At 47.6% G+C, this 25,315-nt stretch overlaps 1 protein-coding gene across 1 annotated transcript in view; it reads left to right on the top strand.

Moving 5' to 3' along the window:
• AUTS2 (activator of transcription and developmental regulator AUTS2) overlaps positions 1-25,315 on the top strand; it is a 1,122,376-nt gene that overhangs the window by 1,027,826 nt on the left and 69,235 nt on the right. The window contains exon 6 of the mRNA XM_079944557.1: positions 9,057-9,108. Coding sequence (XP_079800683.1) covers positions 9,057-9,108 — 52 coding nt within the window. The remainder of the gene's footprint in view (positions 1-9,056; positions 9,109-25,315) is intronic.

Here is a 25,315-nt window from a genome sequence, read left to right as displayed (position 1 = left end):
CCCAGGCTATGCAATATTCAATATCCAGGTTTGGACCTTGTCTGGAGGAACTGTTGGCAGTAGTAATGCCCGTGTGAAGGTGGGGTTCTCTACTCTAGTACAGGTGGTGCAAACCACTGTCACCACTTCTGGGGATTGGTGTCACTTTTGATGTTCATGTGGTTATTTTCATCCTCACTGTGGGGATCTGCATTGAGGGAATTCCGTAGAAGGCATGGCCGTGGACATTGCAGCCATACCAGAACATACTCTTATTTGTTCGTCTCCGCAGTAATCAGAGTAAGAGTGTCATCTTTAATCATTGTAGCCAACACGTATATCCCGCTTACTAAGCGCTGGGGGGCTGTTACTGACAACAGCCCTATAAAGTCTAGTTACTGTTGTCACCTCATTTTACAGACGAGGAAACTGAGGTGGGAGAGGGAAGAGATTTGCCCAAGGTCTCCTGGCTCAGAAATGACAGGGCCATGATGGCAACCAGATGCTGGCTCTTAACCTCTCCCCAAAGAACAAATAGAAACATATTTTCAAAGCTTAAAAAGCTATAGAATTTGAAAAGATCCTCTAGGAGACATAGAAATAAGCCAGGTGGGGTGACATCTTTCCCAAGGCTAGTTGGGAGACAGAACTCATGTGTTATTACTCCCCTTTCATGGTCTTTTCAAACTAGATAATTTAACGTAGAAAAACTGGAGGAAATTTTTTGTAAAGACTTCCTCTTCCTTTAAACCACCCCAAGAATCACCCAGCATGTGTTCTTTTAGGCAGTACCTGAAGTTTGTTATATTTATGAGAGAGAACACCTTGAAATTAATAAACTTTTTCTATGTAAGGTACTCAACAGAAGACCAGAATTTATAAGAAATATTTTACCAAAAAATGTTTAGTCTCAGTCTGGTAATTAGTGATACAAATTGAATCAAATTTCATATTTTAAACTTTAAAACTGCCATTTTAGATTGATTTAGAAGAACTTCCATTAGTTTTTTTGTTTGTTTTTTGTTTTTTTGCGGTACGCGGGCCTCTCACTGTTGTGGCCTCTCCCGTTGCGGAGCACAGGCTCCGGACGCACAGGCTCAGCGGCCATGGCTCACGGGCCTAGCCACTCCGCGGCATGTGGAATCTTCCCAGACCAGGGCACAAACCCGTGTCCCCTGTATCGGCAGGCGGACTCTCAACCACTGTGCCACCAGGGAAGTCCCGGGACCGGGTTTTTAAACCTAGTTTATCTTTAGATATATTTTGAGAATTGAGGAAGAAGTCTCCATATTTTAATTTAGCTTTTTTAAAAAAATTCAGCTAGTTAATCATAGACATGCCTAAGATCTTTGGTCATATGTTAAAAATTGTCGGGAGTTCCCTGGTTGCCTAATGGTTAGCATTCCAGGCTTTCGCTCCCATGGCCCGGGTTCAGTCCCTAGTCGGGGAACCTGAGATCCTGCAAGCTGGATGGCGTGGCCAAGAAAAAAAAAAATTGTTTCTGAAATAATTGCTCTAACACTGGCAAGACCATTGAATCCATACTCTTACTGCCTGCTTCGTTAGGGCCTCCCCTTTGTAAGACTTGCCCTTCTTAGATCTGGTTCAGAGGCTGAAGGTGACAATAAGAAGCCATTAGTGATTAGGATGTTAAACCTTCTAAATATAAGAGACACGGTGGCTGCCAGCCTTTGACTTTGTAATCTGTAGATTAAAATTCCTATAAAGGGAAGCTAAGTTTCTCAAGGAAAAAAAAACCATAGTAAGTCTAGATTCTTGCAAGTCAGATCTCTGACCAGGATCCAGTCACCGAGTATACGGATGATCTTTTTTTTTCTTTCTACCTTCTTTCTACTTCTGATGCTGTCCTATAGCTTATCCCTTCCAGTTTTTTGGGGTTTTTTTGCGGTACGCAGGGCTCTCACTGTTGTGGCCTCTCCCGTTGCGGAGCACAGGCTCCGGACGCGCAGGCTCAGTGGCCATGGCTCACGGGCCCATCTGCTCCGCGGCATGTGGGATCTTCCCGGACCGGGACACGAACCTGCGCCCCCCCGCATCGGCAGGCGGACTCCCAACCACTGCGCCACCAGGGAAGCCCTATCCCTTCCAGTTTTGACACTGCTTCCTTCCCTGCCAGAAAGGAGGGGGAATAGAGCAACTTGGAACCCAATCAGAATGTACTCATTTGTGTGTCTGGTGAGAGGCTGAGAAATGAAGCAAAGTGGTGGTGGGCACTGTGGCAGGGTGAAGGGTGCTGGAGGGGTACAGGGGGGCTGGATACGGATGCAGTGGTGCAGAGGCCAAGTCTGTGGCTTCTCTTAGAGGCTCAGCTCTTGGCGGTTCTGCATTCCTCCCAATTACAGATAATCACGATACAGAGACACATGCAGATCTCTCCCAGACTTTCATCTGAGGCCTAATCCCTGATAATCAGAGATGACAGTCTAATGCAAGGCGTGGCAAGCGTCAGCAGTGCTGCCTGATGACGGCACTTGAGAGGCCTAAGCGGTGGTTTGAGTCGGTCAGCTAAGGTGCCCATGCTTTTGTGCGCCTCAGTTTACCCTGTAGAGGACCCGGTAGGAGCTCTGGTAATTTCTTCCCGATAATATTGATTTTTATGAGCGAACAAGATAAGAAAACTGTCCCATTTTGATGGCTCCAAAAGAAACAACATTTAAATGTCTTTTCTTGAAAATTTAATGTTTGCCTTTGAGCTACCTTGGTATTGTAGAAACAGCTTCAGAATGAATGCTCCCTGGCTCGAGGGCTTCGGCTGGTTTTTGAGACATCTTGTAAGCAATTGGAAAATCCAGCTTCAGACTCACACCTTCTGAGGCACCTTTTCTTCTGATTTCTCTTTTCTTCTGATTTACCCAGGGAGTCAAGTTAGAGAAAAATCTCTTTTACCTATCTTTAAAAAAAAATTTTTTTTAGAAACACCACATAATGCTACCATTTGGGGTGGGGTGGGGCGTTGTGAAGCTAGAGAGGGAGAGCCTCTTATTTCCAAAATTAATTGTATTTGGAAGTTAAAGGGAAAAAATTATGCCATACAGCAAGCACCCACTTTTTTCCCCCTGAGAGGTTTTTCAAGAGTGCCATGAAATCAAACAGTGATGGATGTTCAACTTCAGAGAGGTGAAGAATGGACATTATTGCTTGAAACCAGTCTCCATGTCATTTGTATGTGGTATACATCTGTCCCAGCCCTGTCCCTTTCCTCTCTTCCCAGCTGCACTCCAGGTGACAGTGGCACTGAAGGGAAATCAGGAGCTCTCACCCACCCTAGTGTGCCTGTTCTACCCTAGAACCCTCGCAGTTGCAACCTAGGCCTTGCTTGCCTTTTTGCCTTGTGCTGGGACAATCTCAGCAACTTTTCCTGTGCACCAAGAAGAGACCCTGCCAAGCTGCAGGTGTGGAATAAAAACTCCAGATGTTTATAGAGGGTCTCTTCACCCCCATGTATGGCCTGGTACCCTTGCAGGGCCTCTGTGGTTGGGACAGTGACAAAGGCGGCCAGAATTCTGACCAGGGGCCCACCAGACTGGACAGACGGGAGATTTGGTGCTCTGGTGGGAGTGTTTGGCTCAGGGGAACCCACCAGGGGCCAAGTTTGTGGTCATTCAGCCCCCTTCTTCCAGGCGCTACACTGGGCGCTAGAGAACACAATGATGATAAATGTTAGGATGATAGTAATTGCTGTGCATTTAGTGAGGCTGTGGCATTGCTTTAATCCTTTCCCTACATCTGATGGTGGCAACCAGCTCCACTTTTGTTGATGTGAAGTGTATAAATGTCAGTGGATTTGAAGACTAAGGGGAGGCGGGATTTGCAAACGGCCACTTCATGCACTGTTATCCTTGAGACCTAACCAAACTGCATTCAGCTTTTGATCAGGTGGGGATAAGGTTAGATTAAGACCTTTTTTTTTCTAATACTAGACTCTGACCACCCCACTCCATTTTCAACAATGTACTTATTACTCTTGTATTGAGCACCTATTATGTGCCAGGCGGTTTACATAAATACATCACTTTCTCATTGAGCCCTCACAGCCATCCAGAGAGCCTGCTCTTTGCAGATGTGACCGGCCTAGTGGCGACTCAACCCCAGCCCGCGGGCCTACTGGCCTTTCCCTGCCGCGGCGCAGCACTGGAAGCGACGGCTGCGGGGAGGGTGCGGAGCGTTGCAGTTCCCGCCGCGCCCGCCCGCCGAGAAGGCGGCCGTGGGGAACTAGGGCCCGAGCCGCGGGGGGAACGACAGCTGTCGAAGTCGCGCTCGGGGACTGCGCCCCCGCGGGGCCGACCCGGCGCCGGGGCCGAGAGAAGGGGCGGCGAGGGGCGGGGCGCGCGGGGCGGGACGGAGGAGGGGCGGCGGCACCGGCGGCTCGGGCTCGGCGCGCCGAGGAAGTCCCGCTCCGAGAGCTGCGAGCGTCTGGAGGAGGCGCGCTTGGCGCAGTCCCGGAGCGAAGTCCGGAGCGAGGGCCGCCTGTGCCGCCGCCGCCCCCTCCCGCCACCCGTCCAGCCAGGGAGCGCGCGGCGCCGGCCGCCGATGGAGTTCACTTGAGCGGCGAGCCGGCGGGAGAGGCAGGCGCCCGCGAGCCGAGCGCGGGCCGGAGCCGAGCCAGCCCCGGGCGCTTTCCGCCGGCCCTCGAGCTCCGGCCGGGAGGCGCCTCCGGCCCCGCGCAGCCCGCCCGGCGCCCCGGACGCTGCAGCGCCGCCCGCGCCGCGTGCCGGCGGGATCGGCCCCGAATAAAGACTCCCGGAGCGTCTCCTCCAGCGCCGCGGCGGCGGCGGCGGCTGGACCGGGACCGGTCGGCCCGCAGTGCTGCTGGAGAGGCGGGAGCGGCAGTCGGGGAGCCCCAGGCAGCCGCCGGGGAGAAGCCGCCGCCGCTGCGCGCCCTCCTCCTCCTCCTCCCTCTCCCTCCTCCCCTCCGCACATGGTCTCCTTTGTCCTGTCGCCGCCGCCGCCGCCTCGCTCTTAGCTCTGCGCGCCGCGGCCGCGGCTAGGGCCGCTCTTCTTCGCCTCGCCCGCCCGCCGGCCTGCCCGGGACGCCCCTCGAGTCCCCGCCGTGCCCGGCCGGCCCCGCGCGCCTCAGGAGCAGCCGGGAGTCAGCGGACGAGCGCGGGCCGGGCGCTCCCTCTCGGCCGCCCGCTGCCCGCCTGGCCTCGGCCGCGCTGGATGTGTGCGCGGCGCTGGCGCTCGGCCGCCCCGGAGCTGCCGTTCGTACGGATTTGGTTCGCGTGCATCCGCTTTCAGACTTTCGCCTGGAAAGGAGAGACTGGCGCGGACCTAGCCCGGTCGGAGTTGGGCGTTTTCTCTTCGTGTTTGGCTGGTTTTCCCCCTGGTCTCTGACGATACCCCATCGTGAGCCTTGCTCAGGAACCAAACCATGAACTTGGGGCTGACAGGACCGCTTAACCCTTTGCGATCAGGTAATGCAGCCCTGGGGGCGCGGCTCCCTCGCTCGCCGCTCGCGGTCGAAAGGGAGGCGGCGGGTCGGGGGTCTTTTGTTGCGGCGGCCGGGCCGGCGGGCAGGGGTGGCAGGGGCGGGTCTGGCGCGCCCGAGCCCCCCGCCGCCACCCATCCCTCCTCCCTCCTGCCGGCCCGGCCGCCTTCCCTCCTTACGCGGCCCGGTCGCCCGCCTTTGTACTTTCCACCCCTGGCCAGCCGGGCTCGGGCGGGGAGCGGCGGCGCGGGCGGCCGGAGCTGTGCGGTCGTGCCCGGGGACCGGAGCCACCTCGGCGCCACCCGCCCCGAGGGGCTCCGCCTGCCTCCGGCTGGGGCCGCGGCCTGCGCCCGCTCGGGCTGAAAACCTTGGCGCTGCGCTCGCTGCCGCTTCCCGGGGTACCGCTTCCCCGCGCGAGGTCGGGATCCTGGCCCGCACAAGGTGCCAAGGGAAGCGAAAGATCTGGGCTCGGTATCGCGGCAGCTGGGGAAAGAACTCGCACTTAAGTTTCGAGGAGGTTTCTCTTTTCTTGTTGGAAAGCCCCTCCTCGTGCGGGTGCAGAGGGCCGTGCCCGGGGTCCGCGGCCGAAGGGAATTCAGGTGGACCTCGAACCCGAGCGGCCGCGCGTCCCACTCCTGTCTGCTCGGAAGGCTTTTCTTCGTTTCCTCATTCTCTGTGTTCCTTTCTTCAATCTGTTTGACTTATTTAACTTTTCTTTAAACACCAACTACGGCGTCTAGTAATTTTTCAGTATTTTTTTAAAAAAATCTTCTTCCACCTCCCCCCGAAATAAAAAGCAGCCAAGAGAGCTTTGTTTTTTCTGTCACTTTCAGGTGCAGCCACTTCACGCCCTCATCCTCCAAAACCGAGTGAGGGGGATGAAGTGAAATGGCGAGCAAAAAGCTAAAGACCTTTAGTATGTAAAGGTGCCCCCGTATTAAGAAAGGAGAGAAGGAAAAGCTGTGCTCGCCGGCTAACCCTTGGCTCACCACGTTTCCATTAGACGTCCCTGATTAAAAACAAAAAAATCAGCCAGGAAAATGGTCCAGGTAATATAAGGAATTTCACACTTTTTCCTAAAAAACAATGAAAAAGAAAACATGCCAAAGATTAAAATCCAAGAAGCCACAAATTTCTACAAATGCTTTAAAGCACAAGTTAAATTTGAAAGTTCATCGAGAAAAAGCAAAGAATTTCCTTGTAGTTCCTGCTTAAGACTTTGGCTGAGAAGCTCTTTTCTGACTTTTCAGGACAGTGGTCAGCCATAGTTGTAACCACCTGGATGGGGGAGAAAGGGATCCAGATCATTTTATGATTAGCCTAAGTCCCATTGCTGTCATTTTCTTTTGGGTGTTTTTCCATGGAGGCCTTTTTGAGGACCCCCGCCCCCCTTACCCTTACCAGTTACAAAATGGCTTTGTGACATGTATCAGAAAATTAAAGGGCTGGAAAAGCTTTTATTAGAGAGCATTACTCCTAAGTCACTCTGAATATCCTGTCAGACTCATTTCCTTAATAACTTACCGGTTGGCATTGTATAATCACATCCTCTAAGTTCGCTTCAGACATAAGGATCACTTAACTGGCTACTTGAGAATATGGTGTGGAGCCCAGTGGAGCTGACAAGGGTGGCAGCCCCAAGGAGGGTGTGCAAGACAGCCAGAGGGCCTCTTCACCTACAGCTTCTGTCCCTCTCTCTCTCCCCCTCTAACACACACACATACCCCAAGTGTAAATAAAAACTGGATCAAGAACCTTTTCCTCACCCATGCTTTTTGCATTGACGGTACAGTACTTTGTTCCTGTAGTGCTTTGGGCCAGTTAGCTCCTTTTAATAGGTAGTCCCCAAATCTGCAGGGGTTCTTTCAATTTAGTACAATGAATTAACAGCCCCCCCTTTTTTTCCTTTTAAATATATCAACTGTAGTTTAAGCCATGAATTTACCATAGCCATTCCAATTTGAACTAAGAGACACTTTTTCATCAAGGAATGGTGAAATGCTCTTATCTCCAAGTTTTTAGCTGGGAAACTCGTGTTCGTAGACATCTCACTTAATATTATAATATAACAACACTATTCCTGTAATTTTTGCTTCTGTAACTCAATATTCTTGATTTGTTTAATGCATATCTTGTTTCCCCCTCCATGCAACACATTTTTGGTGGTTTATTTTTATGAAAAGCTACTGTAATATGCCGTTTTATTTAATTATGTTTAAAATGTCAAGAAGGCCCTCAGCATATTTTTTGTTCATGCAAAATAAAAGGAAACATCTATCCAGGATTTATTTTATTTTAAACTGCTTATGTATAAACGTATAGAGTTCAACACTTGTTTTGCACATACCGTGCATTCATTTTTTTCTTGATATATTAATCTTTGGAATCACGTTTACAGTAGGCAGATTAGAATTAAAATAAAGGGGAAAATAGTCATAATAACAATATTTTGTCTTTCTGTATCACTTGCATTGAGAACTAGAACTTGTTCCCCAGATAACACTGGGGCATATCTCATCTTTATCAACATAACACAAAAAGACTAAATTGGACATATTCTTTGTCCCCAAAAGCCAGCTCCAGAGTCTGAATATGTTGTATTTCAGATTCCCCCGCACCCTGTTTCTTATATTTCTTCTAGATTTATTCACCGTTCTCTGCTTCGCTTTGTCAACACATGCATTTCTATGCGTAAAGTGTGAAGACCAGTGATTTCTTACAAGGGTGGGGTAGCAACAGCAGCGTAAATATAATATAGCCGTTATAACTTTAAATGCATGGACATCATCAAATTACTGTATAATGGAGCTTTTTCATTTTTAAGTTTATTTTTTAATTTTTCAGGTTCTAGAAATACAGTGCTTCTGAAACATTATAGCATTTTTCTCCAAACAGACTTCATGTTGATTTTCCAGAACATTAGTGTATAATTTAAATTGCCTGTATCCTTGCTGTTTAAACAGGCTTGTTTCACATTCCTGGAGCCACTGTAATAATTAGCAGACGTGATTTCTAGAAAATGGAAAGGAAATAATGCTGATGATGTGTGTAGTGTCGGGTTGCTGGGCAGGTCGGCTGGTTTTCATTTCAACACCAAGGTCGTCGTGGTTACCACAGGGGGCAGGGATCTTGGGGTCATCAGATAAATCTTTAAAAATGAATTTCAGGGAGTGCTGGTTGACACTTTTTAGTGAGGAGAAGCTTAGCATTAAATAATAGGCATTTCTAGTTTGTGAGAGAAAATTGAAAAATAGGGCATGTCTGCAAATATGAAAAAAGTACCGTTTCCAAAATAATGATCTGTCAATGAAATTGCAAAATCATTATGCGAATGAGCTGAATTGCTTTGTGTATCATCTCATAGAGATATGTTTTGCACAGATAATATGTCTAATAAGGACATGTTTTTAAAATCAGATTTTTTTCTTCCCTCAGCAAATAGCTGCACTGCAGGTCTGGCTCTCGCAGTCAACCAGCACCACCTTATGGAGGATTGGGGGAAATTGCCGCTTTCCTTTTTAGGCTTTTCTAAAACGTAGTAAAATTGATTTAAAATCATCGTGATGATGATGGTGATGACAAAATTAATGACAGTAGTAATGCTTTCTTTCCCTTTCTTGTGTTGCAGGCCTCAGATGCCAGCTCTGAAAAACTCTTCAATACTGTTATTGTAAACAAAGGTAAGACTCCTTAAATCCGAGCAATAGCTTGTTTTGCTGTTTGCTCCGCTGTCGGGAGGAAAGCATAAAGAACAATGGTCATTCCCTTTTCATTCTGGAGCTACGGTTCATAATTTGTATTCTTGCTTGAGACAGAATCTGTGTGCTTTTGTGTTGCATCCAAAAACAATTGATTTTAAAAGAATATATTGAATCCTTACATAAATTGATTGGACTAAGAAATTACTACCGTCTATGCGACTTTCATTTAACGTAGGAAGTGGTAATGGAGAATAATAGTTCTCAAGATGCCTTAACTTTGTTACTTATCAACAACCCAGCAGTTGGAGAACGATAAATTGCTGATTTGTACTGCAGACTCTAATAAGCAGTGCATGTTTAGTACTCACAGCATTATGGTCATAAACCAAGCCTTGCTCTGCTGTGGGCTTTCTGTAAAATTAATAAACGATCAAGAGGACAACATTTAAATACGTGCCACCCCATTAACTTTCTTCCAAACTGCAATATAGAGTAAGAGAGGCTAATGATATAGCAATACATTAAGGGGAAACTTAAATCACTGCCAATAGGTTTCTGGTCAGTTTTCATTTGTAGCAGTATTGTTGGAAATAATGAAATTTAAGGGAGCTTCTAATCACGGGCTTTACAGTGGTGTATACTTTGAAAGGTATATAAATCATATAAATTATTTGATCTCTTTCTCTCCAATGTAGAACCTGTTGTAGGTGCTTGTGTGGTAATCGCTAAATACAGAACGTATGCTTCCTGTCATGGTCTCGTTCTGTGTTACACGGAAGATACTTGGTAGCTTGAACAGGGTTGGGCCTTCATGAAGTGAAATACGAAACCACCCTGGCATTCTATAGTTGCCTTGGCTAGCATTTTTGCTAGCTGGTTGGTCACACATGTTTCCAAGTGCAGTTATTCTGAGCTCCCAGATTATTTTAGAATTGGAACCAACTGCAGGCTTCAAATAGTACATTATGTTTAGGCTTCCCTCTAGGTGTACATGCTTATGTGATTGCTGTCACTCCCAGAATTATTGTCCTATTGAATTTTATCTTTTTTTATTGCACAATGGGGTATTCCAGTTTTATGTTTCATCATATATTTTGATGGACTGAAAGCTTGTATCAATTTGTTGTCCATCATGCTAAAGCCCAATAAAAGAAGATACACTGCAGTTCACAGCGTACGGGGCTCAAATGGAAAGATACGTCATTGCTTATTGATCATTTTGACGAGGGAAGAGGTTGGGTAGATGGTCGTGTGTCCCTGACTGATAGGAGGAGGTGGAGCCCGAGGCCAGACAGTTCACCAAAAGGAGGTCCTCTGTGTTTCAGTGACACCCTGCCCCACCCCCTCCCCAGGCCCTCCAGCCCACATGACCGTGTCTCTCTTTTGCTAACTTGCTGTAAAGTTGTGGAATGTGTTTCCCCTCTCTGGGATCAGGCCTGGCAGGAGAGTTGGCTCTGGGACCTGCACTCAGGCCCCGCTGCCCTCACGGGGCTGAAAGGCTCCCCTTCAGGGCCGAGGAGGAGTGATCGATGACAGGCAACATCCCCGTCCCTCTGCCTCTTCCCTCCTGCTCCCCGGGCCCCTCTCCCTTTTCCAATCAGACGTCTCCCACGTTCTTATTTTTGTTTACTTACAGAGTGTGATTTGTGGCATCTCTTTAGTTGTGAATAGTCATCCTGACAGGGTGCCTTTCTTCTGAGCTGCTTTTCTGGGGGTGATTTAGTTGCCTTGAAAGGATTAAGGTTTCTTTGTGTACACTAAAATCAACATAGGCTTTTTGCTAAGCTTTGCTTGGGAAACCACACACAAATAAGCATTTTAGTTGATAGCAGATTATTCCTTTGCCCCTTATTTCCATCAGAATGGCCTTTCTTTTCTCCTCCAGAGTTTCCCCTTAATGCCTTATGCTAATTCCTGTTGGTAACTTGAATGACAAGAGCCGGAATCAATGCAAATCCAGGTGCTGCAAAGTAGATGGACTGGTATCCAGCACCCGCCCTCCCCCTGGAGAGAAAGAGATTAAGGGGGGGGCCGGGGAGGGGGGGAAGCATGGGGGCAGTTTTGTTAAGGGGATTAGTATTCAAACTGCTAAGTATCAGGAAAACAAGTTCAAAAAGAGATTCATTGTATAGTGATAATGTCAATAATTGCTGCAAGACAGGTGCAGAGTCTTGCTATGTGCATGTGGGTTTGGGTCTGTTTTTACTCTGGGTAGTGGCAGTGTTTACTGGATGGATGGTTGACAAGGCCTTCAAGGAACTGTCAGCTTCCTGCACATCAAGTTCAAGTTCTCCTGCAAAGCAGCCTGCCCCCCTGCAAGTCAGGTCTCCCGTCTCTGTCCAGTATTCTTAGCCAAGAGCAATAAAGAGCAATGCAAGAAAGGGCAAATTTATACCAGGTAACAAACACCACTGGGAAGATCTTCAAAGCCTCGGTTTATTGAACAGTCTGACGAGTGCAGGGAAGCTGACACGTGTATTCCTTCTCCTCCGGATGTTTAAAGCTACACATCACCTCTTGCTCTCAGCAGCCCCACCGGGCTCTGGCCTTCCAGAAGTGTGGCTTTCAGCCGCTGGCGAGATTACGCTTGCGGAGCCCGGTGGCAGGCGGATTCGGTCCATAAAATTTCACTGTGGGAGGGCAGTGCTAATCGCACAAGCTGATTGTGGTGGGGCCGGCCGGCCGGGCGTGGGGTGCACAGCTTTGATGTCTGGGCTGGGCGGTTGGGGGATGGGGCTGTGGCTGAAGCAGCAGGGGCCGTGGCTCAGGTCCCATCAGTCTGTTGGTGAGCTGGAGTAAGTCGTTTCGCCTCTTTAGGTCAGAATTTTCAATCATAGCAAAGCCTGGTCCTGGGCCGACGTCTCTGGTGGGGATAAAACAGTTAGCTGGGGAGGGGCGGAGGGGCTGAAGCAGGGTAGGTGCCGTGAACACATTGTGTGTCCCTTCTGCCTGTTTGGTTTTATTTTGACTCGGTGTTGTAGAGTCTGTCCAATTTAACAGAGGACCAGCGAGATTTTTGTGTTTAGGTGTTCCCAATCGTTGTTTCCTTCTGACGCCTTTTATTTCCCACTTTGAAACAAATTAATCAAACGGTGTGTGCTTGCATGTACACAGGACATGCCCAGTGAGAACTGAGCTTGTCCAGAGGGGCGGGGAGATGAACCTCCAAGTTGCAGGGCTTAGGGTTGGAGACAGAAAAAAATAGTTTAACTTTAATCAAGGTCCTGGTTGCCTTATTTAATCTTTATGTGTTTAAATGTTTACAGGATGTTCATGTGAATTTTATGAATCCTTCTGTCTTTGTGACTCAACCATCTGCCAAAGAAAAAATTAATTTTCCCAGTGAGACAGAGACACACAGAGAGAGACTAAGTTCTTGTCCATATTTAGTTGGTTGAACTGCTGTAGGAGCAGTAGGATTTGTACCCCAAATTCTAGACTGTTTATCCTTAAAAGGAACTAACTTGTCAGTCAATTCAGTGTGTCCAGCCAGTATTTATTACCCTTCTTTACCTACTCTAGGTCCTACTTCTCAGGGGTTTTGCCCATACATAGGCAGAAATGCAGAAAATGAGTACTTAGCAGACATGACTATCCTGCCAGCCCTGGTGTAGGCCCACGGTCTAGTTTAGGGGTAGAGCAAAGGCCCTGAATTGCCTCTTTTCCGGGATCTGTCCTGCAGCTAAGGCAAGTTAGAGATGAGAGGAGCCAGGTGGTGTACTTCACCCCATCACTCTCACCCCTTCTCTGGCCGTCATCTTCGTCCTGTGGTAATGCCGGCCCTCCTGGGGAGAGGTGCCCTGAGCTAACTGAGAGAGAGCTGCGCGTTTCCAGATAGCTGGGCTGGGGAATGACCCAGGTAGGGATGAGGCCCCTGCTTTGTGCTCCCTTCTGCCGTGAGCACCCCCATCTACTGAAACGTATACAGCAAAGGAGCAGCCACCCACCCTCCGGGGTGGGACCCCACCTCCCCTCCCCCAGGTCAGCCGTGGGGACGCTGGTGGACACTCACTCACCATGATGAGTGCCAGACGGAACACTGGGGCCACCTTGAGCTCTCTCTGACCAGGGCTGGTTTTCCTTTCCCAGGCCCCCCCAGACCGACTAGTGGCCACACAGGCCTCTTCTTGGGGTCGATTTTGTGCTGAGGGTTTCCTTGGGACACAGATGAGGTTGGAGCCTTTAGAATTAGTAGGGCCTTTGGGTATCTTTGACAGTATGCTTTTATCACCAGCATAGAAGGAAAACCTGGCTAAAAAATTGGTTGAGATTTGAGATGAAGTGAGAAAAGATGCTGCTTGGTGGGTTGAGGTTCAGTAACTGAGTCCGTAATAAAATCTTTCATGGAGATGATCTCACTTCATTCATCAGGTTTAGACATAAAGGGGGAATTCCTTGGTTTGGTGACAAGTAAAGGTAAGAGTTATGTTACCACCAAGGCCCCTCCCCTAAAACAATTCTGTGCTTTCTATGTGAGTGAAAACAATGCAATTGAGTGTGGGATAGCTTTCTTTAAAAAAAAAAAGATATAGAGTTTAAAATCCAATTATAATAAAAATATGGAGACCATTTTACAATTCCTTGTAGTGTCTTGGGTTTCATTGTAAGGAGAACATGACATAAAGCTTATTCCCCACGTGCAGAGGAGTAAACTGAGCCCATTTTAGCCTCTACAAATTAGTCCCATTTTTGTACTGTCTTAAATCCTACATAAGGGAAAGTTGGACTGTCACTCATTCTTTATTTTTCCTTCTCTGGATCCTTTTTGTAGTTTCAGAGCGTTTTCTTGGGTCTTTGGAGGATAGAGATGTCTGATCCAGGGGAAATACTATTGAAGGGTAATTGGTGCTTGATTGAAGACAAAGGAGTTGTGAGTGGTTGGGTTTTCCCTCCCGCTCCACGCTGCAGAGAACACGTAATCAGCTCCTTTTGTTATGGAAATGGACCTTCCTGTAGGAGCCAGACTGTTACATACAGAATTTGTTGTACAGAATTATTCCTTGAGAATTCTTGGAAACAGAAACCTTGTATTCTTAGTGTGAAACCACCGGGAAGGGTCTAAAAAGATTCCATGTGGTCAGAAAGTGTTTCCCCCTAGATATTTTTCCATCAACTGCTACCTGGTCTTTCCCTGACCTTGTTCGTGAGTATGGTGGGGAATCCTGGGTAAATGTTGGATCTCCTTACTGGAATTTTAGCTCAAGGCGTGGAAGATATTCCGAGCATTTGAATTGATCTTGATGGTGTCTTCGGAGTAGAACTCTGACAGCGATGCCACTTCTCCAGATAAAAGTAGGCCAGATCTCCTGGTCCTGAGCGCCCCTGTGAGCTGGAGCAGGCTACAGGGTAACGTTCTTTTAGTCGGATGATCACATGCCGCTGTTTAGTTTTGAGCCCACCAAAAAGCTCTTCCCTTACTTTATTGATTGATTGATTGCTGCTGTTCTTGGAAAGGCTTTTCTCCATACTTGGCAATATTAGCAAAGAAGCTTGAATGTTGATCAGCGTCACATTTCATTCTGTTCATATTTAGTGCTTCGTAGAGGCAATGATGTCAAATTCGCTGTCTCAGAAAGTAATCTACATTCATGGTAGACATTTGGCACAAAAAAAAATCAGATCAGTTCTGGAGAGTCTTTAATGAGAACCGTTAAATGACAAAGGGCCTCCTCACTGGTAACAACCTTCAAGTGCGTGGGGTCAGCCTCAGGCCTGGAGAGTTTCCTGCATGGAGGAAGCTGGTGGCTATCCCATGGCCTCTGGATTATTTCTGGTTTCTGACAACTGCACAAAAATGTTGTTTTCTCTGAAAATGTATGTTTATTTAACTAGGTTTCTTTTTGCTTCACAATCTGGATTCCATTCACTCAGTTACCACTCCAATTAACTAACAATTATTTAACATTAACAGTAATTACAGACGCCAGTTAAGCGCCTACAGATGTCAACTGTTAGCTTTGTACCTAATCACTCAATGAAATGGAGAAAGTTCAACAAACATCAATTAGCCAGGCAATTAGTATGAGTTAGGAAAGAGCATGTTATCATGTGTGAGCTGATTCAATTTATTTTATTTTGGCAGTAAAACACACACAGGCGAGCGACAGTAAGTTCCTCAGATAAGATAAAACTCTATTGTGTTGCAGCTTACATAAGAATTCTTTCCTTTCCTGTGCGTAAGTCAAATATGCACTTGCCTGGAATTTATTTAACTAACAAAATTTGTCTCAATTACTCAGAAAGTCCAGCAATGCTCAGTCTCAGGAAGCAACTTTGGTGAATTATGAATCCAGTGAATATGCTGTATAGGGAAATGTCAAAATTTTTCAGTGGAAGAATGATGGATTCCCACTCAAGTAATCTCCGTGCATTTCGAATTTTTACCAGTTTATTCTTGAACCTATGGTGGAGCGGGCCCAACAGGGATTTTATTAATTTCATGGTGCCTGAACTTTTTGCTCAGCTGTCTTTGATTTAGCCTGGGGCAGCCTTCAAAATCTTTTACCTACTTCCCCAGTCTGTGCTTGAAGAAAGTAGAAGTGGCTCTCAACTGAGGACCCACTTCATGAATTCACCAAAGAGATCCTGGACCCGAATTCAGATATTCTATCCCACTCCCCCACCCCACCCACAGGCTTGACTTCTATCAATTGCCTGGGTGTCTGGACTTGCTGGGAAAGTGCATCCTAAAGCCTGCTTATGTAAGGTGGCCCATCACTTGGTATTTGGAGGTTCATTTTACCTCCGAGTGGAAAGCTGTCCATAAGTGGCTGTGCCTCTGGTTCCCCTCCTAGAAATGCTTTCTCACCAATTCCCGAAGCCTGTGGGTAGGAGTGGAAGGGGCCAGTCCTTAGTGGGGTGCTCTGTCAGGTCGCTGTGTGTGTGATGTGCACAATTCTACATTTGAGCAAACCTCTCAGCGTTAACTGAATCCAGGACTTGAAGATTTAATATTGGGAGTTCCCTGGTGGCCTAGGGGTTAGGATTCTGGGCTTTCACTGCCGTGGCCCAGGTTCAATACCTGGCCGGGGAACTGAGATCCCACAAGCCACACGGCCAAAAATTAAATAAATAAAATTTGATATTGTGTTGACTAGAATAGCTTAGGAAGAAGAGCTGCCGTGTTCCACGTGCTTTTCTCTTATAAATCTTTTTTTTTTAATTTATTTATTTTTGGTTGCGTTGGGTCATCATTGCTGTGCGCGGGCTTTCTCTAGTTGCAGCGAGCGGGGGGCTACTCTTCGTTGTGGTGCACAGGCTTCTCATCACAGTAGCTTCTCCTGTTGCGGAGCACGGGCCCTAGGCACGCGGGCTTCAGTAGTTGCGGCATGCGGGCTCAGTAGTTGTGGCTCGCGGACCCTAGAGCACAGGCTCAGTAGCTGTGGCGCACGGGCTTAGTTGCTCCGCGGCACGCGGGATCTTCCCAGACCAGGGCTCACACCTGTGTCCCCTGCATTGGCAGGTGGATTCTTAACCAGTGCGCCACCAGGGAAGTCCCTCTTATAAATCTTTTGCCAGTGTTCAGCACCCAGCGCACTGGCATGGCTGTCCTGGAGAGATGTCTTTGCCCTTCTGTATCACTCAATAGGGCCTCTGTTCATCTGCTTTGTCACATTATGCCGCAGAGCTTACAGCAACAAAGGTCTCGTATCAGGTGTCAGCTGCGGACCAGCTGTGGTTCTCCTTGTTTTTATTCTGGGACCCAGGCTAGAGAAGCAGCCCTCATCGTGGTTATCTTAGTAAAAGGAAAAGAGTAGAGACAAAATCATAGAACCCCTCTTTCAAGTTTCAGCTTGGTTGTGGTGTTGGGCATTTCCAGCCATCTCATTGGCCAGAACAAGTCCCTAGGACTTTCTCCACCATGCCGTTCCAAAGTATTCTGTGTTCCCTGGAAGTTAGTAGGAACATTCTCTTGACAGTGGGGGTCTCATCCAGGTCTTCCTGGCATTCCAGGATGCCCCCGCCCCGCCCCGTGATCTGAACAGGCGCTGCCAGAGCATCATGGTGACCGCATTGCAGCGATGCTCAACTCTAGACATCTCTGATTTCCTTCCCTTCTGCTAAGACACGTTTCCATACTTCCACTCTCCACGCCCATTCTTGTGCCTGTAAGTGGACCGATTGTTACTCTTCGGCCAGATTTTATTAGAAGTGATTTAGGATTTTCCAGCAGGGGCATTTCCCTAGCAACCGATGATGTAAGCATGAGACCAGTCCATGCTGAGGTGGGAGAGGCGCCAGTTAAATAAGGAGTAATGTTCTGTGGGTGCTCAAATCTTTTCCGACCCTCGTAAACCTTGTCTTATAGAGGAGGAGGTAGAGAGCACATCATTGCTTTTTCTAAGAGTCCTTTTGGAGAGGGAAATGTCTCAAGTGTGCGGTGTTAATAGGCTGATGTGGGAGGCGGTTAGATTGCGATGCCTTTAAAACCCACTTGGAAAACATTTCCCCCTCTCATCTATCACCTTTCACATCTCTCAGAAGAGTAACACTGAAACCTAATTTTAGCCAGGATTACATCATTTTCTCATTATCTGTTTACAGCCGGGGAAGGCTTTTCCATAGCAAAGCTCCTCTCACCAAAAGCCCAGCCATGTAATTCCTTTCATTTTATACCAGTTTTTGATTTTTCCAAGTGTGGACTGTCCTCTGCTGGATGTCTTGGGCTGATCTCTGAAGGCTTCTTTATCCATGAACTTCATCCATAGACTTGGGTTTGACAAGGAGTCTTCCTCTGAGGTCGGATTTGTCATTTATGAAGTGAATGACGTCAGGGTTCATTCCGTTTCTTCCTTCAGTTGGCAGAAAGTGGAAGCCATATTGAAATGAATTCTTTTGTTCAGCAATTATTACTGAGGGAGTTCCCTGGCAGTCCAGTTGTTAAGACTTTGCTTTCCAATGCAGGGGGTGTGGGTCTGATCCCTGATCAGGGAGCTAAGACCCCACATGCCTCACAGACAGAAAACCAAAACATAAAACAGAAGCAATATTGTAACAAATTCTGTAAAGACTTTAAAAATGGTCCACATCAAAAACAATCTAAAATAAATTATTATTGAGCGCTGATTCCATAAAAGGCACAGGAGATACAGCAGTGAACAGATCGCATTAAACATAATGACCAGAAGCATAAGAGCCTAATATATTTTAAGATTCGAAGAGACTTTTTAAATGGTATAATGGGAAAGAAGCCTTAAGACCTTTTTAGGAGGGAAAAACTGATCCAAGGTGAGCCCTGACGGGTCAGCAAACCAGAAACAGACCAGCCATCAGACTGCAGACCATGTCACCCTTTCAGAGAGGGGTTCTGTGGGCACAGATGTGCCAGCTTGTGCTCACAGTGAGACTAAAACCTGCCCCTTAGAACTTGCTATTGTAAAAATTGATGCTGTCTTGCTTGTTAACTTAGTTAAGCTATTGAAAAGATTTGGGGGAGAATTGTAAAGGTCTGTGTATAGCCTATCAATAGGGCCTCTTGATTTCACGTTTCCTCAGTTAGATTTTGTTGCTTAAATGTTTGCCAGGTTGGCATACTGTGCGGAGGTGGCAGGATGTACCACAGCTTTTAGTTATAGAAGATCCAGGCTCAAGTCTGAGCTGGGCTGCTTGTAACCACGAGCAAATCACTCTATCAGACTGGGTTTTCTCGTTAACTTGAGAAAGTTGGGTAGACTCCAAGATCCCATCCTGTTCTAAAGGCCAGAGTTTGCTTTGGAATGTTCTAGGTCCTTCTAGAGCCTGAAGCTTGTGCAGAGGGCATGTATTTCCCAGAGAGCTGTGAATGAGACTGTGGACACTTGCATTTGGCAGGAGTGTCATGACTTCAGTCCTGAACTATGGGCGAGAATAGGGAAGCAGAAACCTCTCTTCACTCCTGGACATTCCATCTCTATTGGAAGCATCTGAGAGGCAGGAAGGTGGGGAGCCTCAGCGGGGGGAGCGGGAGGGGAGGGAGTGAGATGCTACCGTTTGAATACCAGCTGTTAGGTATTAACCTCCCTCCAGAATTAGAATAACAATGCAGAGTCCTCCTGCCGGTTTGTATTTGGAGTGGTGTTAAAAGAGGTGTTTTATCTGCTTAGTAAATGTTTATAAAAGCCCAGAGTATAGAGAACCTAGCTGCCGGTTCCTTTGTACTTGACTTGAATGACTGACCCGGTTCCAAGGCCGGGGATTGCTACAGGTTAGAAGAGGGTAGGGCTTCGGGCTTCATAGCAGAGCAAGGCCCAGCCTTGGAGAGCCCGGAGGCAAGCTGGCAAGAGGCCTCTTTTTCTACAGAGTGACTCATTTTACCAACTGTGAATTGAAACGAGGCTTGGGTGGACCATTCTCGATCATCAGGAGAATGTCACCACCTCGCCATCTGTTCTCAGCTGTCAGCAGAGTCTGCACCAAGCAATTCATCAGAGCTCTGCTTCTTCAAAAGTTAATCTAGGCCTCCTTGACTGAAGCAATCTTCCTTCCTACTTTTCATTTGCTACGAGGTGGTGATAATATCAACTTTTTCTCCCAATACGCATTTGCTGTTTGCTGGAGTTTAGTTTTCTTCACAGGCTTCTCGTGTCTGTTGGGGAAAGGTTTGTTTCAGAGTAAAGAAACGGTACTTTCAGTGTCTTGCCGTTGCCCAGGAGCTGGCACAGACTAAAGCTGTGAGTGCATTCAGAGGAGGAGCTGTGTTCATTTTATGGGTAACAGATCCATCGCCTGTTGCTTAGGAGAAGTAGGTGTGTCTGGACCATCGCCCTTATTTTCCGAGACTGATGGCTGTGGAAAGGAAGAACGTCACTGACGAGACACTGAGAGTCTGAGACACCGCCCCCTGGATTAGAAGCAGGGGCGCTGCTGCTGTGGGCTTTGGTCGAATATCTAATCAAACTAAATGATGTGGGTTTGGTTTTTGCACTTGGCTGTAGGGGCCACGTTGCCCTGTTCAATGGCCTTTTCCCGAGATGTTAGACGTCATATCAATTTGATTTCTGCTCCCGTGGGAAGTGCAAAGCCCTGACTTACACGGGAAACCTGGGGAGAACTGGTAGAAGATGGCGCTCCATCTCCACTTTGGCCTCGCCTCCCAGGAGCAACTGGTATTTGCCCAAATGACCCAGGACCCCTGTTTGGCCAGAGCCTCACCCGCCCAGAACACACCTTTGGGTCAGGCTGGTGCCTGGTTTCAGCCCTTTCCTTCTGAGGGCCTCTGGATGGAGGAAGGAGCTCTCCTGTCTCCTCCTCCCCTATTCCTCCAGGACAAACTCGAAAACTGCCTACTACCAGGGTTTTTTTTAGCATTTGAAAAGTTAAGGCGGACTTTCTGAGCCTTCGCAGCATCCTGCCAGGTGTCTTATCTTATTCAAATATCCTAATTGCTACTCCGGCTTCTCAGCTGCACATCATCCTACCACCTAACTGACAAAATAGACCTTCACCTGAGGGCCTCATTATGCTTCCTGCCGGTGCATCAGGCCAAAAATACCTCCCCAATACCTGCTCGACATCTTGGGCTTCCAAGTGACAAACAAATAATTGGGTGAAACAAACCCTGGGCTCCGAGCAGCTGCCATGGGTGTCGGAGCACAGAGGAGTCCATGACAGTAACAGTCACGGCGCTGCCTGGTTCATGTCACAGCACATCTTTGAACAGTGGGTTGTGCTGACACCAGAGAATGACAGCTTTGGAAATGGCGCGCTAGTCACCGCGGCAAGAGAGGCCTCTCATATAGACCGTGACAAGCAGCTGTCACTTCCATACAGGTGAACAGCTGACATCCTAGCACAGGGAGGGTTGCAGGCAGGTAGGGCTGGACTGGGGAGAGAGGAGTCTCAAGTGCTGGGGACCGTTGGCCTGTGTGGCAGAAGCTGGCCTGGGAACACGCACGCACGCGTGCACACATGCCCCCAGGTCTTCTCTGTTCTGTAGAATTCATCTGAGAAAGGGCTGCAGGAATAGTGTCGGCTTTTGAGGATAGGACCGAGGCCATGCTGCCACTGGCCCAGCCCGACGTGCTTAAAGACCTTCTGCATTTCAAGTCTACGCCCACCTCTTCTTGAAGTGTCACAGGTTGGTTTTCCGAGCCCAATACTTAGTTTTATAGACTATGGGGAAGGCAAAGTCTCTGATGATAAGGAACTAACTCGCCATTAAAAGGAATGAATCCAGTGGAATTCAGGTGCAGGATCAAGTCTAGAAAGCAATTCTCCAGGTGTGGTCCCTGGACCAGCAATATCATCATCCCCTGAGTAGCTGTTAAACGTGCAGAATCTCCTACAGAATCAGAAACTCCAGGGCCGTGGCCCAGGAGTCCATTTTGACCAAGCCTTCCAGGTGCTTCTGACGTAGATGACCACCGGACAAGATCAGGGAAGCACAGTTGGCAGTGAGATTTCTGTAAATGCTCAGATGACCCGCGAATCCCTGGGTGAAATCCATACTCCTGTTGACCAGGGAATAAGCCTGTTCACTGTGGGACAGCCTTTGTATTTATTTATTTGTGATGCCAGGTGCACTGGATCTGTTGAAAGTAACTCTGTGGTCCTACCGTTGGACTCAGCTGTCCTCCTCGCCCTGGATCTGCAATCCTCCCCCTCTCTCTAGCCTGGTGGACAGGGCTCCTCCCGCATGTGGTACCATATAGATGCTAGGCCTATAGTCAGGGCTACATTATGAAGTGAAGCTGTCTGATCTAAGTGGGGTTTAGAACCCTGACCTTGGGCCAGTGTTACACCGTAGCCAGCTGAGCTACCTCGCTCAACTGCTTCTCAAACTGTCCCATCTAGTTCCCGGTTGACAGACGCCAGCTGGCCATCTGTAGGAAGGGTCATCACAACACAAAACACCCATGTCCTGCACAAACGTGCCGTGATGAACAGTAACTATTTTGTAAACAAAGTGCCGCGTACATTCTTTTTTAAATTTCAATAGCCGGGAATGTGGAATGACATACAGCAGTGTTTGAAATATTTTTTCCCATCCATGCAAAATATTATAATGTTTTAAGTCTATAAAATTATCTCTAAGCTGGGTTTTCCCCCAAAATGTAGTACCTAAATATTAAGGCTTTTTTAGGTGTCCTTCAAGAAGGGGCATCTCCCAAGACTCAATGTGTTGAAGTAGCGGCTCTCAGACTGGGGCCTGCATCAGAATTACCCGGAGGGCTTAAGATACACCTTGCTGGGTCCCAGCACAGAGTTTCTGATGCAGTGGGTCTTGGGTGAGGCTCAGGAACTCATCGAGGGTTCTTGCGTTTCTGACAAGTAATCAGGTGATACCAATGCTTCTGGTACCTGGAGCACGCTTTGGGATTCACGTGTGTGAAGGCTTTCTACAGGAAAACTCTTTTAAATGCCTTTTCCACTCATTCAGTGAACATCTGAGTGTCAGTTCAAAATCCAGGGTCTTTACATGGGAAATGAAATGTACATATGAAAGTGAATTCAGTGTTACCACAGATCCACATCAGGCGCTTTTAAAAAAATTGACATTGTCAAACTTACTTAAACGTAAAAAACATTAGAATGACCTCCCCCCACCATGTACCCATTATCCAGATTCATATTTATCAGTATTTTGCCATGATCGTTTTTAGGTGATAGGATATTTTAAAGCACGTCAGGCATCGTGTCATTTCATCCCTACATACTTCGGCGCACATCTGTTTAAAATTTTTTTTTACATCAACACATCCCGTTATCACAGTGACAAATGATAATTCCTCAGTGTCACCCAATACCCCGCTATAATCCCATCTCCCTGATTGTCTCCCAAGTGTCATTTTACCTGACCTGTTCCATCAGGATACAAACCAGGGTCGAGTATTACTTGTCCTAATCGAGAGCCATCCACCCTCTCCCCAGCCTCCAGTTCACTTCAAGTCAGTGACTTGTTGCAGAAACCAGGTCAGCTGTTCATTAACCATCCCACGTTCTGGAAGCCCTTCGTTAACTGTCCCACATTCTGGAAGCCCTTGTGGTGTCATTGACTTTATTCCTCTGTCCCTCATCTTTGCTGTAAGTGGAAGTTGACCCTAGAGCTTTGACTAGATTCGGGTTAGACGTTTTGGCAAATGAACTCTGTAGGCATCGCAGTAAGCTTCACGTCGCCTCACAGCCGGGTACTCGACAGTGTGTGGATGACCGAGTATTAGTGATGCCAGGATCGTTCAGGAAGTGCAGGTTGTGGCAGCCTGATACCTACCTGCCTTGTCAGGTTCCCCATCAGCCTTTCATCTAACGGTTTCATGCATTGCCGATCCTCACCTGATCCAGCATTTCCTTAGAAGCGGTAAAAGGGTGGCTTTTCCACCATCCTCCACATTTATTGGCTGAAATTCTTCTGTACAGTTTGCTTTCCTTCATCATCTAGAATTCTTTGGTTACCCTCAAATATAATCAAAGGAAAAGCAAAATAAATGCTTAATTCTTTCTTTTAGTTGCAAGTTATCAGAGCAAGAAGTTGGTGCCCAATCAGGAGTTTTACTAACACACCTGTACCCCTCTCTGTTTGTGTTTTTCTTACGGTAGATCTAACCCATGTTTTTAATTCACTGAATTAAATTCTCACATGGTTTGTGCTTATCAGTGGAAGAGACAAAAAGGCCTAAAAATTAGAATGCTACCCGAAAGCATCCAATGAGTTTACACACACATATGTGTGTATAAATTTAAAGCCTTACCTGTCTGTCACAGCTCTGCTCAGATGCCACACCCTCCAGCGCTTCTCCATCCTTGGGAGGCGCTCCACCTTCCCAAGATTTGAACACTTGGCCCATCCTGCCTTTCTTACTGGAACTCAGATGCAGCTCTCTTCCCCTCTTTGAACTCCCACCCCCACCTCCACGGTAACCAGCAGGGCGCTTTGTATACAGTAGGGGCTCAATTTCTGATGGCTGAACCTCAGCAAATTAAAATGCAACATCCTAAAAACTATTTCAGACCTTGGGATTTAGGTGATAGCCAGAGAGTCTGAGTTGATGAAAGAAAATAAAGTCTGAATCTCACCTGATCTAATCAGCCCATGTGGCCTTATTAGATAATCTGAGGATCCCAAGCAGGTATTTTCCAGGAGAGGAACAGGAGGCTGCCCACGTGTACTGAGTGCCGACAGCATGCCCGGGGTCTCCATGTGCTCATGGGTTTACTTCATATGGTAGCCCAGCCACGTAGGTGTTTCACAGGTGAGAACACTGCCCTGTGACTGTAAGGGACAGAGCCAGTTCTTGTGTCGCAGCTTCCCGACCTCCTGATCTGCTCCTCCCACTGTGCCAGCCCAGCCTTTGGTTTGGTAAATTAAAAAATCCCTCGTTGACAACACATTTCTTGAACTGTCTGTAGTCTGTTTGGGAAGAAATACTGGTTCTACGTTTCTAGCCTGGGAACCTTGAGGGAGACAGTGAACACAGCAGAAGTGGGGAGCACCCTCCTTACAGCCTGTGTCACATCTATCAGCCACGTGATGTTATAGAAGACTTAGTGTGGCATTTTCCTCAGCCTCGCACACAGCTCAGCTTGATATAGTTAAAGAATTAGAACGTTTTAGTGACGCCTAATCAAAAGTAAACCGGTGGGCTTCCCTGGTGGCACAGTGGTTAAGAATCTGCCTGCCAGTGCAGGGGACACAGGTTCAAGCCCTGGTCCGGGAAGATCCCACATGCCGTGGAGCAACTAAGCCCATGCGCCACAACTACCGAGCCTGCGCTCTAGAGCCCACGAGCCACAACTACTGAGCCCACGCACCTAGAGCCCGTGCTCTGCAACAAGAGAAGCCACTGCGATGAGAAGCCCGCGCACCACAACGAAGAGTAGCCCCCGCTCGCCGCAACTAGAGAAAGCCCACACACAGCAACGAAGACCCAATGCAGCCAAAAATAAAAAGTAAATAAATTTATAAAAAAAAAAAAGTAAACAGGTAAAGCTGTAAAGGAATTTCAAGTGATGGGACAGCAGAGAGGACTGGAAATCTTAGCGAAGTTATTAAAACTGTCCTGTCTCTTTTTGACTGTCTAGAACCTGTCACTTTATGTTGTAAAGCACTCTTAGGTGGGGTGTGTATTTGTACGTGTCAGGGAGAGGACATGGGTTTCCCTGAGAGAGAGCGCTGCTTGTTGGCTGGTCCTTTATAAACCCATAGCCCAACCTTGAGTTTCTGGTGGCAGAAGTACAAGAAATCTAACTAATGAGAACGTCCTCTATAGCA

This window comes from Stenella coeruleoalba (genome assembly GCF_951394435.1).
Source record: "Stenella coeruleoalba genome assembly, chromosome: 15".
In the NCBI taxonomy this organism is placed as follows: Eukaryota; Metazoa; Chordata; class Mammalia; order Artiodactyla; family Delphinidae; genus Stenella; species Stenella coeruleoalba.
Note: the sequence above shows the minus strand (reverse complement) of the source record. Positions and strands in the feature narration are given on the sequence as shown.